This window comes from Notamacropus eugenii, chromosome 7 (genome assembly GCF_028372415.1).
Source record: "Notamacropus eugenii isolate mMacEug1 chromosome 7, mMacEug1.pri_v2, whole genome shotgun sequence".
In the NCBI taxonomy this organism is placed as follows: domain Eukaryota; kingdom Metazoa; phylum Chordata; class Mammalia; order Diprotodontia; family Macropodidae; genus Notamacropus; species Notamacropus eugenii.
In genome coordinates, this window is record NC_092878.1 from 3,979,879 (window position 1) to 3,996,155 (window position 16,277).

Consider the following 16,277-nt stretch of genomic DNA (forward strand, 5'->3'; position numbering starts at 1 on the left):
CACACAGACAGACACAGACAGACACAGACAGACACATGCACAAACATGCACACACAGACACACACACAGATACACACACAAACACACAGACACACACACACATGCACAAACATGCACACACAGACACAGACACACAGACACAGAGAGACACACGCACAAACATACACACACACAAACACAGAGACACACACAAACACACAGACACACACACACATGCACACACAGACACAGACACACAGACACAGACAGACACACGCACAAACATGCACACACAGACACACAAACAGAGACACACACAAACACACAGACACACACACATGCACAAACATGCACACACATACACAGACAGACACACACAGATGCACACACCCACAAAGACACAGACACATCCCCACACACGCACAAACATGCACACACACAGACACCCACACACAAACACACACACACGCCCATCTTGCTGAGAGTGGTTGAAGAGTTCTCACAATTAGAGAGCTACAGCTCAACTTCTTTTTCCCCTAAACTGATACACAACAGTAACGTCCTAACATTTCTTTGGACTACATGGATATTACTACATCCGGATGGTGCTTGGAATTTGTAACTTGTACCCTACGTACTGTTATACTTTTTGAGGAAGACAATGTGAACACATAGTTCTGGTCTGAAGTCAGTTTCAGGAGAATAAAGTAACCAGTTACTGTTGTGGGGAGAATATGCCAACTGATAAAACAAAACGCAGGGAGTACTGCGCCTCTGCTGTGTGGGAATGGAAGCAAGGGGGAACTGCGGATACTTTGCTTCTAAGTTACAGTAATGTTGCTAAAATTATGTTTCTCAAACTTACCCAGAACAGAGGCGTTACTAACAAGGGATGGTCAGAATTTAAAAAAAAAAAGTTAAATGATTAAAAATTTTAGAGAATATTTACTCACATCCTTGTAAACTTTTTCCCACCCACTCCCCAATCTTGAAGAAAAAAATGTTAATTATTTTTCTCCAAAGAGTTACATTTTTAGGCAATTTATGTGGTCGTCAGAAGTAGTAAAGGTACTATGAAGGCTTAGTAAAAGTAGTTGGATAGGAATGACCGTGTTTCCTAAAAAAAAAAAAAAAAAAGTTAAAAGGACTGTTCACACCTTTTAAGTTACTCTTAATGAATTTTCAAAGGACAGAGTTGGGGGATGAATGGGGTAAAATTCTAAATTCAGGCTGCTGCTATTTTTGCATCTCTCCTTAACAACTTAGCTGCAAAATTCTCTCCTCCTTGTCTTACTGGCAAGTCCTCTGCTACAAAGAGGAGAAAATAGGCAAATGATGTGGAGTCAGTCAATAATCACTAAGCGCTGTGGGCCAGGAACTACGTTTAGCATTGGAGATTAAATACCAAAGTGTCACAGTCCCTACCCACAGAGTTCATATTCTACTGGGGGGATACATGTTTACATAAAAGTAAATATGGTATACTTACAAAATAAATAGTGATGGAAAGGGAGAAAACTAATAACTGGGGCAATTAGGAAAGTCATGTTGAAGGAAAAGGCACTTGAGTTGAGCCTTGTCAGGTTTCCAAAAAAAAGGGGCAGGAGGAAAAGGAGGGGAAAAGAGGAAAAAGAAAAGCATTCCAGGTCAGTGAGGTCAAAGGGGAGGGCAGCCTGTACATAGGCACTGAGAAGAGGAAACAGCCAGCTAGCCAATTTGTACAGCAGAGTAGGTGAGGAGTAGTGTGGAATCAGCCTGGAAGGAAGGATGAAGCTGGACTATGAAGGGAGGAGCTTTAAATGCCTCATAGAAGGGTTTGCATTTTACTGTAAAGGCAATAAGGAGCCTTGGAATCTTCTTTAGCAGAGAAACAACGTGCTCAGGCCTGAATTTAGGATTATAAGGTCATAGACACAGTGCTGAAAGGATCTCAGAGACCTCATTTTACAGAATGGCAGCTGTGCGGACAGATTAGAGAGATGCGTCATAAATGCATAAGAGTTCAGTATCCTTGTTTTAAGCATGAAGAAATTAAGGTTAAGAGAAACTAAGTAATATGTTTTCTTACAACATAAGTAAGTAGTAACAGAGGTGGGATTGGAAATTGAGTGCCCTGACTACAAATAATAATGTTAGGATTTACATAGGATTTACATTTATAAAACACATTACAAATATCTTATTCTATCCTTAGACGAACCCGTAGGAGGCAAGTGCCATTATTATCTCCATTTTAGATGAGGAAACTGAGGCAGACAGAGGTTAAGTGACTTGCCCAGGGTTACAGAACTAGTGTCTCAGACCAGACTTGAACTGAGGTCTTCCTAATTCCAGATCCAGTATTCTATTCCAGAACCACCTAGCTAAAAGCAATACTTCCTTTAGCTGCTGCCTTTCAGTGAAGAGTGAGAATGAATTCAGGAAAATCAGTTCAAACTGGATTATTTGCCAAAATTGTTATCTGCTTCCAAGACTCTAAAGACATGTTTTGGCTACTCAGTTCAACACTTTTAATGTTTCTTAAGTCCCTCCTGTTTGCTAAACTCTATTGTTTTTGTCATTCAATTGTGTCAGACTCTTTTTGACCTCATTTAGGGTTTTCTTGGCAAAGATACTGCAGTAGTTCACCATTTCCTTATCTAGCTCATTTTACAGATGAGGAAACTAAGGCAAACAGTATTAAGTGACTTGTCCAAGGTCACACAGCTAGTGTTTGAGGCTGAATTTGAACTCAGGTCTACCTAACTGCAGGCCTAGCACTCTATCCACTTCAGCATTACCCTAAACTGCCCCACATTGAATCCTAGGTTCTTTGAAACACACAATTAAATAGCAGTACCCCCCTCAAGGAATTCAAAATCCAATATGGAAGCTAGCTGCCTACAAAAACACCACTTTTGGGGGGACATGTTCAATGCTGAAATTTGTTCCATGTTTGTAATGGTTTTTTTCTTTCTTTCTCTATTGGCTTGGGGAGAGGGAAGAAGAAAGGAAGGTGAGAAGGGAGAAAAAGCTGGTTTTCATTGATTGTATAAAACAAAATATTAATTTTTAAAAACCTAATACCCCATTACAAAATGGGGTTGTAAAAAATGTTGATTTTTTCCACTTCAAAAATTCTAGTTTCCAGCCAAACTAGACTATTTGCTGTACTTTATCTTGTGCTTCCGTTCCTTTCCCCGTTACTAGAACATGCTCCTTCCTCACTGCCTCACTTTTGAATCTTTAGCTCTCTGCAAGTATCACCTCCTATAAAGGCTTTCCATGATTCCCAGTTATTAGTGCTGTTAACCAGAAAAATTACTTTGTATGATTTTTGCAATTACTTGTCTGCGTTTCTCCAACCTCTCCTCCAAATAAAATATAAATTCCTTGAGGACAAAGATAGTTCTGATTTTTTTTCTTGTCTCACTAGTACAGTGTATTGCACATAGCAGGCACTTAATAAATGCTGTTTTGAATTTAATTTAAGGTCCAAAGTGAAGATTACTTTGTTCATTACAAAGGGAAGAAGGGAGCATTTGAACAGAGCTTGAGACAGTCTAAGGACAAAAGGCAGGAAAAGCAGAAATCCTGAGGGGGAGGCAAGTGTGGATGGTGGTGGGGCCCCAGAGCAGAATCAAAGGACTGAACCCTGGATGGGGCCTTAGGAATTATTTAGCCAGGGCTTCTTAGTCTTTTTGTGTGCCATAAGCCCCTTAGCAGCCAAGTGGAACCTATAAACCTTTTCTCAGAATGTTTTTAAGCACATAAAACACAAAGGATTTCAAAGGAAAGTAATTATTTTAAATGCAACTATTAAAAAAAAATTTAAATGTGTGTCTTGGATCCCAGACTAAAACCCCCGATTGTCTAACCCAGTGACGTCAAACTCAAAAAGAAAAAGATGTCACTCAATCAATCATACATTAGGATCCCTTCAGGTCACATATTGACTTAGAAAACTATGTGTTAACATTATCTATGTTGTATTACATTCTTATTTTGCTAAATATTTCCCAGTTACATTTTAATTCAGTTCTAGAGCTTCTCAAAGGACGGTAGCAGGACGGTGCTCCACTGCTCTGTGTGCTAGATATGTGTGTTCTCACATCTTTATTTAACAAATAAGAAAACTGAGGCTAAGAAAGATGAGTGAGTCCCTTAAACCATATGAACTTCTGAAGGCTTTTCAAAGAGTACTTGGTCAATAAATCTTTGTTACTCTGAGACTGCCACGTGGAGTGGTGGTTGTTGGAAAGCCTACTTCTATGGGGAAGATCCGCATGCAAATCACAGGACTTAAAGCCACAAGATTTATCGTTAGAAAGGAATTTACAGCGCAAAGTTCAACGCCTTCATTTACAGATTGGGGAACTGAGACCCCGAGAGGGCAAGTGACTTGCTCAGGGTCACACAGCTAGTGAGTATCTCCGATTCCAGATCTAAGCTCAGGTCTTGTTCAGTCATTTCCCTTGAATCTGACTCTCTGTGATCCCATTGGGGTCAGATACTGGAGAGGTTTGTCATTCCCTTCTCCAGCTCATTTTACAGATGAGGAAACTGAGGCAGACAGGGCCAAGTGACTTGCTCCGAATCACAGGGGCAGGATGTGAACTGACCCCAGGCCCAGGGCTGTATCCCCTGGGTCAGATCTGACTCTAAACCCACTGCCATATTTACCCCACTGCCTGCTTTCACCCCTCACTCCATTTCTGGCCTCAGTGCATGTTCCTCCCCATCACGCAGTCTCCTTTCCAGGTGAACCAGTCTATAGGCTCCGCATCTGCTGGCCCTCTACCCTCTGCCTGGCCTGGAATGCCCTCTCCTACTCTGGCCTCCTTCCCAAGCTCAGCTTGTCCCACACTGGACACTCACAGGCCCAATTATCTTGTACTTACTTGGTAGCCACTAATCCATCAGCTTATTGATTTAATTATTGATTAATTTATTGATTAGTGCCTTCCGTGTGACAAGCACCATGCTGAGGATGGGGTCCCAAGAAAGCCAAGAGGCGCCCCTGGTCTCAGGAGGAATAACAGGGCCAGGCAGGTGTAGGGTAGAAGGGAGGTCATCCGCAGAGGACAGGTAAGGCTCCTGGGAGAAGGTGGAGGCCAGAAGCGGGGAGGGAGGTCCAGGCATGGGCCACAGTCAGGGCAAATGCTGGGAGTCGGGAGATGCATGGTTGGTGAGGAACAGGTGTCACCAGAGGATGGGGGATGGGAAGGGCTCGTGTTCGATCCTGTGGGCCACAGGGGCTGGGGGAGGGGCACAGGAGGGGCAGTCTGAGCCCGAGGGGGGGGGCTCGGAGTGAGGCAGGGTGTGAGACAGCCCAGGCACGGGACAACGTCTTGTGCCAGGTCAGAGGGTGGCACCTGAGAAGCTGAGGATGGCACAGGTGCCCGGGGGGGGGCACCTCTCAAAGGAACGGGGACATCAGGGAGTGAGCTGAGAATAAAATAAGATGAAGAATAAAACACGTAAAGAGGCATCAGGCTGGCACGCTAGGACCTCAGGTGTGGGCACCAGGTCCCTCCCAGCGCCCCCGGGCGGCTCTTGCTCTGACCCAGGGTCCGAGTCTGGCGCCCGCGGGAGGCCCGGTCCCAGGCCTCGCCTCCCCGGCCTGCCCCGCTCCGGCTTCCGCAGCCGACTTCCGGCCGCCGGAGGGCGGTTGCTAGGCTCGGTTGCTAGGGGGAGTTGCCAAGGCACCGCGCGCCTCGCAGGAAGGGCGGGGGGCGGGCGGCGCGCTCCCTTTGCCCGTCGGCGTGGATCCCGGGCCCCGAGCACGGACGTTCCGCACCCAGACGGCCCGCTCCTCGCCTGGACGAGAGGGAGGGCGGCGCGGAGGAAGAAGGGGGTGACTCCGCTGCGCGCGGAGGATTGTGGGAGGAGGTTGTCTCCAGTTTCTCCTCCCCCCCTTTCCCTTCCCCCCCTCCCGGCCAAGATGTCTGACATGGAGGATGATTTCATGTGCGATGATGAGGAGGACTACGACCTGGTGAGGCTCGGGGACGGGCCCCCGGGGCGGCGGCAGCGCGGGGCCCCCGGGGCGGGAGCGGCGGGGGGCGGCGGCCTGGGCCCTCGGAGCGCGGCCCCTTGCAGGCCCTCCGGATGCGGTGACAGGACGAGTTTACCTCCTCCGCCCCCTGCCCGCATCCGGCGCCGGCCCGACTCCCCCGGCCGGCGGGAGGAGGGAGGCCCGGGCGAGGGCCGGGAGGCCCGGGCGCCCGGCGCGGTGGGGCCTGCCAACGCCGGCCGGGCCGGGCCGAGCCGCCGCCTAGGCCCGAGCGTTGCCCTTCCAGGCCCGGCCCGGGCCCTTCCGCTCCCCTCCCCCCGGACTCGCGGGGCCCCCCTGGGGCGTCTCCTGCGGGAAGGCTCGGACCTGTGGGGGTCCGGCGGGGGGCGGGGGAGCAGCGCAGGCCGAGAAGAGCCGTCCTCGGCCCGGACCCCCAAAAGGGGGGATCCTTCCTGCTCACCCCTCGGATGGAGAGAAGAGCGGGGTGTTCTGCTCTCACTGACCCACGGGGGGAGGCCGTCGGGCCCTTCTTTCTGTCCCCTTGCCTTGCCCATTCCCAGGATTCTGGGGTAGAAAGTGTCCCCGGGGCAGGAAACCTGGGGCTCCCCGGCGGGGTTCTCGTCCTAACGAGGCGAGATGGGGGAGCCCTGGGGAAGGCCGGACCTAAAAGTGGCGCTTGGCAAAGTTTGGGGGATGCTTTGTGGGGGGCGGGGCTGGTGGCACGCAGCAGGCGCCTAATAAGTGCTTAGGGCTTTTTACCCGCCAGCTGTATACAGCGGAAGACCCTGGTAAAAGGCTGTGAAAGAGGGAATCCCTTCCCTTTGTAGAAGGAGCAGCGCTTCCTAGGGAGGTGGGGCCCGAGTCTCCAGAACTTTGGGAGGACTGGTGCCTTTTAATGTGTATTTTAAAATATATATTTGGGAAACTGGGGGTGCAGAACCAGAAGTCCCCTTTTAGACCTCATGTTACAGATGGGGAAACTGAGGCCCCAGGACAGTGACTTGGTCAAGGTCACACGGAGGCAAGGTTTGCGCCAGATTCTCTAAGTCACTGAGCATCCTTGTAAGAGAGTTTAAAAACTGATGATAAAGCCAGTGCTGTTTTTAAATTTGGCTGCCTTCCCCTTTTTGGGGGGAATCGTTACTTTTTATCAGGTCTTTTCCTAACTGTTTAGAACTGAGTTCTTAAGGCCTTTTTCATGTAACAGCCCCTTTGGCGGGTGGGTGAAATCTGTGTACCCCTTCTCAGAACTATGTGCTTCATAATTGGAGGAGATGCTGAACTTCAGTTAGAAGTTAGTGAAAATTAAAATGTCCTTTTTTCCCTCATCTAAGAAGTTCATGGACCCCTAGTTAAAAAGCCTGATCTAGATAATGTTCACCTCAGTGTATTCTTTCCCACCTAAAAACCTAGAAACAAAAGTTTCTGTTGTGCTTCATGGCTTGTCGTTTTACGGTCACCTTACAGACATTTTCAGATTGTTGTCGTTGTCCCTTTTAAGTCACCAAGTCAGTCTTTTATTCCTTATTTGTTTTTAGTTTTAAACATTCATTTCCACAACATTTTGAGTTTTAGATTTTTTTCCCCTTCTTGACCACGTCATTTTCAACAAGAATTTTGATTAACAAGACACTTGAACTTTGCCATGTTTTTTCCACCTCGAAATAGACATCAGTACTAGAATATAAGATAGAACAGCGTTCGATATGTGGCTCTAATTTGGGGGGTTACATTTTCGGAATTAAATAGTAGTCTTAACTAATCCTGTATATAATGAAACAGAATGCCTTTTTTCATTTTTCAATCAAGTATTTAATTAACACCTACCATGTGCCAGGAACTGTGCTAAGCACTGTGGACGTCAAGATGACCGTGAAATCTCACGTGCCTTCAGGTTGCTGATGTTCTTAAGGTAGAGGCAAGCGTATACACACACATATCTATGGATCTTCGTTATTCAGTAGTGATTTTCTTGGCAGAGATACTGGAGTGATTTGCAGTTTCCTCCTCCACTCTTTTTACAAATGAGGGTACTGAGGCAACCAGGATGAAGTGACGTGCCCATTCGTGGGAGCATCTGAAATCAGGAAGGTTTCTTCCTGACTTCCAGGCCTAGCACTCTACCCACCGCACCACCTGGACGCCCATGTTGATATATCTACAGAATGAGCACTGACTAGTTTTGGAAGGGAGCTAAGCCCCCAGCGAGGGTGCGTCAGAAAAGGCTTCTTGTGAAGAAGGAGTGAGGAGGGGGAGTGCATTCAAGGAACGGTAGCAGTCAGTCCAGAAGCTCAAGAGTCTGGACATGGAACCCAGCAAGCAGGCCCGTGTGTGTGGGTCGTGAGAGCTGGACGTGTCCTCTAGGCAGTCAGGTGTCCCTGGAGCTCAGGGGAGAGTCCTTCAGTTTAGGAAGGTCCCTCGGGCCCCCCTGTGGGGACAGCCTCAGGAGGAGGAGAGGTCCAGGGGAAAGACGTTATGGAAGTGAAACTGCCCAGACTGGGCAGCTGAGCGGATGCAGAGATGAGGCCAGATGTGTCCTGTAGACCAGACGCTCTGTTTTACTGAGCCATCTTGTTCATCTCCTTAGCTCGAAGCTGGGCCTGCGTGTGGACTGATCTCAGGGAATCCAAACTTTATTTTTCCATAAGCCTGTCGCGTTCAGCTAGTATTCTTACAAATTTAGAGAATAGAGTGTCATACAGTAATGTCTGAGAAAGGAGAATCTGGGTTTATTTTAAACCTTATCATTGCATCACTTATGAAAGTAATCGTTGGCCCATGTACCCAAGGTCTAGAAGGAATGAAAAAAGGCAGCAAACCTAGAAGAAATTCAATATATTTTATCTCTCCTTTCTGGCATGTTCTCATTTGATTTACATGGGAATGTGGCATTTGTTGTCGGCTGACACGTGTGTTTTCTTTGCCTCATGATACAAGGAGCAGCCATAGGAGGAAAAGAAAGGGAGATTGATAGATAAATGTGCTTTAGGTCAGTGCAGGCCTTGAAGATCTGTAGCTGTGTTCCATACTTACAACTCCCAATATTTATTGCAAAGCTAATTTATGATATTTTGGTTAAAATAATGTTATTGGTGAGTTACCTGTACTGAAATTGGATCATACGTTATCATGATTTAATGAAGTTGTCAGGTGCTTCCGATACTAACCTGAAAAGGATTCGGTACAGCTCTGTGTTATACCAGATATCATATAATAAGGTTCTAATGTTAGTGCGTTGCCTGCAAATTGTAAGCATTTATATATTGTTGAGTGTGGTCACGTGCATTTATTTCCATAAAATTATCCAGAAAGTATAGTAATCTAGCGTTCCTCTTCTTGTGTTATTTAATAACATGTTTTTCAAAACACTTGTTCAGTTTTTCAAGTGGGACTTGGTGATCTTATATGCTTTATGGGGGGATGAATCTTATGAAAATTTGGTTTCATCTCTTGTTAACAGTGTCATCACAGAAAGTAACTTTTCGGCATATTGGAGATTGATCTCTAATGTTATAATGAGGATGTAGACTTTAAGTTAGCAGATAATATGTTTTTGACTGAGAAGAGTCAATTTGATGGAAATGGAATACAAATTCATGTTTTAACAAGAGCATATAGTCCATTGGAGGATAACAAATACAAACCACAGACATAAAATGAAAGGCCCTGAGTGAGCTTCCACAATCCAGGATGGGAACCTAGAGTTGTTATAGTTTCCAAGGGATAGAGGCCTGCTATCCTCCCATAGTCATAAAAGCCATTTAAGTGTTGGGCATCATCAAGAAGGACATTGCAGCAAAACAAAAAATATTACTGTATCCCTATGTAAACATGTGGTATAGTCATTCTTGAAATGTGTGTGGGATTAAATTTGTATTATTTTGAGAAAGGGTGACTGTAAACGTGAAGGTGTGACTGATTTTTTAAAAAATGAGTGTACATACAGAAGTGTTGTTCCCTTCAAAATAATCATATTGGGAAGCACATATTTTAATCTGCCAGTGCTGAGAACATTTTTTAGAAAACATTTAGAGAGTGCAGTGGAAGGAATGCTTAGACCTGTAGTCAGAAGTCTGGGTTTTTATCACTTAGCTCTGTTACTCCAGGAGCTCTGAATCATTCAACCTTTCTGGGTCTGAGTTTCCACCTTTTTAAAAAGAGAAGATTAAATTAGGTAGCCTGGAATCGTTTGGAGCTCTAAATCTGTGATTCTGCGAACACTTCCTTCAGAATGGTTTTCAGCACTGGCTGTCTGGTCTTCTGAATTATTAGTGAATTTTTGGAAACATCCAAAACTGATTCAAAGCCAAATCTAGTGAATAAGTATCATAACTACAAAATAATGAAAGTTTCTGTTTGGCACATTTTTGAAGATAGTTTTAAGCAAAGAAGACGCTGTTGGAATAAGGGTACGATGTTGCAGAATCATCATCAGTCTGTGTCTGGTGGAGACGTCGGAGGTCATCTTGTTCACCCTTCTCATCTCTATAAATGGGCACCCTGAAGCCCAGAGCAGTTGACTTGGACCAAGGACATGCAGATAGTAAATGAAAGAACTGGAATTCAGACTCAAGACCCATCACTCCAACTTCAGCACTCTTTCTATGATACTGTCCTGATACCTCCCAAGGTGGAGTGGAAAGAACACCAGATAGTGGAGTCAGGAGACTCTCCCCCACATCCATACTCCATCTCCCTCTTAGGTTCAGATTCTCCTTCCTCATCCCTGTCTCCGGGCCTCTTTCAAGTGCTAGTTAACATCTCATCTTTAACTAGAAGCCTTTCTAGATCTCCCTTAATTCTTTCTAGTGCCGTATCTTTGTGATCTCCAGTTTATCCTGTGTATGTATCTTGTTTGTACATAATTAATTGTGTCTCCCTCATCCATGAGCTCTTGAGAGCTCGGAATATTTTTTCCTCTTTGCATTCCCAGTTCTTAGCACAATACTTAATGCATATTTAGCCATTGCTCTTTGCAGTATATAGTCTAGTATATATTTTTAATTGGTCTTATTATTTATGGTAGTACCCTGTATAATGAAAATAGAAAAGACTCAGACTAAACGATTGACAAGAGAGAGGACTGCTGAAGCATAATCTAAAAGATTAGAACCTATGGGTGGCAATATACTCTGAAGAGTTGAGTTTTTATCCTCCCCAACTTCCACCCCCAGCCCACTCCAAAAGGTTCTGTTTTGGCCAGACTAGAAATAAGAGTCCCACTCTGATCAGTCTGGGAACTTCACCCTCCTTTTTCCCCATACTGGTCTCACACTAAGTGCAGATGCCCTCCTGGTATAGCCCATGCAGGCCCAAGAGATCCTCGAGGATTCCAGGTGTGCATTCTCAGGTCCAGCTTTAAGCTATTTAAAAGTTCTTTTAATAGCAACATTATTTGCAATTAAAAAAAAACAAACAAGAAATAACCCAAATGCCCAGCAATAACAGAATGGTTAAATCATTCCATGTTCATGAGATGGAATACTGCAGAACAGTTAAGATAACATACATGAGGAATACGAAGAAATATGGAAAGGCCTTTCTTTTAAAGAATGCAGAAAAAAGAAGTGTGCACCAGGCCCAGCCTGCCTGCAGTGATGTCAAAGGGAGAGTAAATGGGAATAAATTAAAAAAGAATGTTGATGAGACTGCAAAGTTTCCATTTAATACATTGCAATTCATTAATTTGATTTGAATTCATTCATTTTACAACAGAAGTTGTAAAGCCAATTTAGACCTTTTGGTGGCTCTCCCACCTAGTGGTGGGAGCTGTCTGTTCGCCCCCAAACACCAGTGATTTTCCTGAAGGACTGGTTGGGCTGCTCTCGGCAATTCCCACGCTCAGACTGCGGTGGTTCCCCATTGCCTCCAGTGTCACGGACTCATACAAAGCCCGTCATAGCCTTGTCCCCATTTCTAGTCTTACATCTGACTCCTGGCCTCCTTGCTGCTCCCTAAACAAGATATACCATCTCTGGGACTGCCCCTAATGCCTGGAATGCCCTTCCCTCCTCTATGTGACTTGGCGGGGGGGGAATAGCATTTTATTTTTTCCAATTACATGTAAAGATAATTTTCAACATTCATTTTTTAAACAATTTTGTGTTCTAACATTTCTCCATCTTTCCTCAAGACAGCAAGCATTTCTGATATAGGTTATACATGTGCAAGCATGTCAATACACTTGTACTTTAGTCATGTTGTGAAAGAAGAAGCAGAACAAAAGGGAAAGGCTAAAAAAAAACAAAAGTAGTGCGCTTCAGTCTGCCTTCAGGCTCCGTAGTTCTCTGGACATGAGTCTTCAGGAATTGTCTTGCATCATCATATTGCTGAGAAGAGCTCAGTCTGTCGTATTGATCGTCGCACAGTGTCGCTGTGACCGTGTAGTTTTCCTGGTTCTTCTGACCATTTCACTCCGCATCTATTCACGTAGGTCTTCTCAGGCTTTTTTCTGAAATCCACCTGCTCATCATTTCTTACAGCGCAGTGGAATTCCATTGCATGTGTACACCACAACTTGTTCAGCCATTCCCCAGTTATTGGGCATCCTCTCAGTTTCCAATTCTTTGCAGCCACAAAAGAGATGCCATAAATACTTTTATACATATAGGTCCTTTTCCCATTTTGAAGATCTCTTTGGGGTACGGTCCTAGAAGTGGTATTGCTGGGTCAAAGGGTATGCGCATTTTTACAGCCCCTTGGTCATGATTCTAAATAGCTCTCCAGAATGGTTGGGTCAGCTCACCTCCCCAACAATGAATTAGTGTTCCAACCCTCCAAATCTTCTCCAGTATTTATCATTTTCCTGTTTTGTCACAGTAGCCAATCTGAGAGGTGTGATGTGGTACCTCAGAGTTGTTTTGATTTGCATTTCTTTAATCAGTGATTGAGAGCATTTTTTCATATGACTATAGACATCTTTAATTTCTTCTGAAAACTGCCTGTTCATATCCTTTGACCATTTATCAATTGGAGAATGGCTTGATTTTTGTAAATTTGACTCCGTTCTCAATATATTTTGGGAATGAGGCCTTTATCACAGGCACTAGTTGTAAAAATTCTTTCCCAGTTTTCTTCTTCCCCCCTAATCTTGGTTGCATTGGCTTTGTGCAAAAACTTCAATTTGTTGTAATCAAAGTTGTCCATTTTGTATTTCACAATGTTTTCTATCTCGTTTGGTCATAAATTCCTCCATTCTCCATAAATCTGACAAACTATTCCTTGCTCCCCTAGTTTGTTGATAGTATCACCCTTCATACCTACATCGTGCACCCATTTGGACTTTATTCTGCTCTGCGGGGTCAGGCATTTTGACCTCTTATTGTTCTTCCAGATGAATTTGTTATTATTTTTTCTAGCTCTACAAAATAATTTGTTGGCACTTTGATTGGTATGACATTGAACAAGTAAATTCAGGTAGAATTGTCATTTTTGTTACATTATCTCAGCCTATTCATGAGCAGTTAATATTTTTCTAGTTGTTTAGATCTGACTTTGTGTGAAAAGTGTTGTGTAATTGCGTTCATATAGTTCCTGGGTTGCCTTGGCAATAGACTCCTAAGTATTTTATATTGTCTACGGTTATTTTAAATGGAATTTCTCTTTCTATCTCTTGCTACTGGGCTTTGTTGTTAATATATAGAAATGCTGATGATTTGTGTGGGTTTGTTCTGTATCCTGCAACTTTGCTGAAGTTAATTATTTCAAGTTTTTCAGTTGATTCTCGTATGCTTCTCTGAGCACACCATCATATCATGCTCAAAGAATGATAGTTTTGTTTCCTCGTTGCCTGTTCTAATTCTTCAATTTCCTTTTCTTCTCACTGCTAAAGCTAACATTTCTAGTACGATGTTGAATAATAATTATGATTATGGACATCCTTGTTTCTCTGCCAATCTTACTGGAAATGCTTCGAGCTTATCCCTGTTATAGATAATGCTTATCATTTTAAGAAAAGCTCCATTTATTCCTATGTTTTCCAGCGTTTTTAATAGGAATGAGTGCTGTATTTTGTCAAAAGCTTTTTCTGCATCGATTGAGGTAATTATATTTTGGGGGGTTTTGTTATTGATAGGGTCAGTTATGCTAATAGTTTTCCTAATATTGAACCAGCCCTGAATTCCTGAGATAAATCATTCTTGGTCATAGTGTATTAATCTGCTGATAAATTGCCACAATCCCTTCGATAATATTTTATTTAAAATTTTTGCCTCAATATTCATTAGGGAAATTGGTCAGTAATTTTCTTTCTTTGTTTTGGCTTTTCCTGATTTAGGTATCAGCTCCATATTTGTGTCATTAAAAGGAATTTAGTAGGACTCTTTCTTCACCTATTTTTCCAAATAGTTTATATAGCATTGGAATGAATTATTCTTTAAATGTTTAGTAGAATTCACTTGTAAATCCGTCTGGCCCTGGAGATCTTTTTCTTAGGGGATTCATTGATGGCTTGTTCAGTTTCTTTTTCTAAGATAGGGTTAAGTATTTTATTTCCTCTTCTGTTAATCTGAGCAATTTATATTTTTGTAAACATTCATCCATTTCACTAAAATTGTCAGATTTATTGGCATACAGTTGGGTAAAACCTCCTAATTACTGCTTTAATTTCTTTTTATTTGTGGTGAATTCACCCTTTTCATTTTTGATACTAGTAATTTAGTTTTTTTAATTTTTTAATCAAATTAACTAGGGTTTCATCTATTTTATCATAGTGGTTTTTTTTTAATAATCCAGCTCTTAGTTTTATTTATTAGTTCAATAGTTTTCTTATGCTATTTCCCCCCCCCAAATATATTAATTATTTGTTTTCATTTTCTTACTTTCAGTTTTATTCATCTCTCCTGTGAGTTTCAAATTTTGTAATTTGGTCTTTAATTGGGGATTTTTAATTTGGCTCCTTTCTAGCTTTTTAGATTGCGTGCCCAATTCATTGATCTGCTTTTTCTCTGTTTTATTCATGTAAGCGTTTAGAGATAAATAACTTCCCATACGTACTGCTTTGACTGCATTCCATGTATTTGGTATGTGGTCTCATTATTGTCTTTCTCTTTGATGAAATTACTGATTGTGTTGTTTGATCCACTCATTCTTTGAGATTAGATTATTTAGTTTCCAATTTTTACCGTATCATGATCTGGAAAGGATGCATTTAGCATTTCTGCCTTTCGACATCAGATTGTGAGGTTTTTGTGCCCTAATACATGGTCGGTTTTTGTGTAGGTGCTATGCGCTGCTGAGGGAAAAGATATGTTCTCTATTCTCCCCCCCAGAGGTCTGCCATATCCAGCTTTTCTAAAATTCTGTTCACCTCCTTAACTTCTTTCTTGTTTAGGTTGTGGTTAGATTTATCGAATTCTGAGAGGGGCAGGTGGAAGTCCCCCAGTAATGCAGTTTTGTTGTCTGTCTCTTCCTGTAACTCACCTAACTTCTCCAAGAATTTGGATGCTATACAGCTGGAGGCATATGTTTAGTATTGATATTACTTCATTGTCTTTAGTACCTTTTAGCAAGATGTAGTTTTCCTTCCTTGTCTCTTTCAGTTAGATCTGTTTCTGTTTTTTCTGAGATGAGGATTGCTACCCCTGCTTTTTTAACTTCAGCTGAAGCATAATATATTCTGCTCTAGCCTTTTACATTTACTGTGTGTGTATGTGTCTCTCTCTGCTTCGGATGTGTTTCTTGAAAACAACATATTGTAGGATTCTTGCTTTTAATCCACTCCGCTATCTCCTTCCATTTTACGGGAGAGTTCATGCCATTCCCGTTCACAGTCATGATTACTGTGTATTTCCCTCCATTCTGTTTCTCCCTTGTTTATATTTCTCTCTCTCCTTTCACCCTCACCACTGTTTTGCTTCTGACCACCACCCCTTCAGTATGCCCTCCCTGCTAACACCACATCACTTTTTCTTTTCTCCTTTCCCCTCCTACTTCCCTGCAGGGTACAGAGCTTTCTTTACCCACCTGGGTGTGTATGTTATTACCTCTTTAAGCAAGAGTAAGGTTCAGACAATGCTCGCTTCCTTCGCTTCCCTCCTTTCTTTCCCTCTACTGAATAAGTCATTCATGCCTCTTCGTGTGATTATAGTTTACCCCATTCTGCCTTCCCCTTTCTTCTCCCAGTATAGTCCTTTTTTTCACCATCACATCAACATCGACTTATACCCACACCTTCTGTCTAAGCATAGAGATACAGTTAAGAGTTACAAATACCATCCTCTCATGTAGGAATGGAAACAGTTTAATGTTGTTGGCTACTGTGCTTTTCTTTCCTGCTTACCTTTTCGTGCTTCTCTTGAGTCTT

The 16,277-nt window shown here is 43.1% G+C and overlaps 1 protein-coding gene across 2 annotated transcripts in view; it reads left to right on the forward strand.

Moving 5' to 3' along the window:
- The first annotated feature begins 5,407 nt into the window (after positions 1-5,407).
- Positions 5,408-16,277, forward strand: part of COPS2 (COP9 signalosome subunit 2) — a 46,917-nt gene continuing 36,047 nt past the window's right edge. For both annotated transcript variants that reach the window (XM_072623492.1, XM_072623493.1), the window contains exon 1: positions 5,408-5,956. In XM_072623492.1, coding sequence (XP_072479593.1) covers positions 5,423-5,956 — 534 coding nt within the window. In that variant the 5' untranslated portion in view covers positions 5,408-5,422. The remainder of the gene's footprint in view (positions 5,957-16,277) is intronic.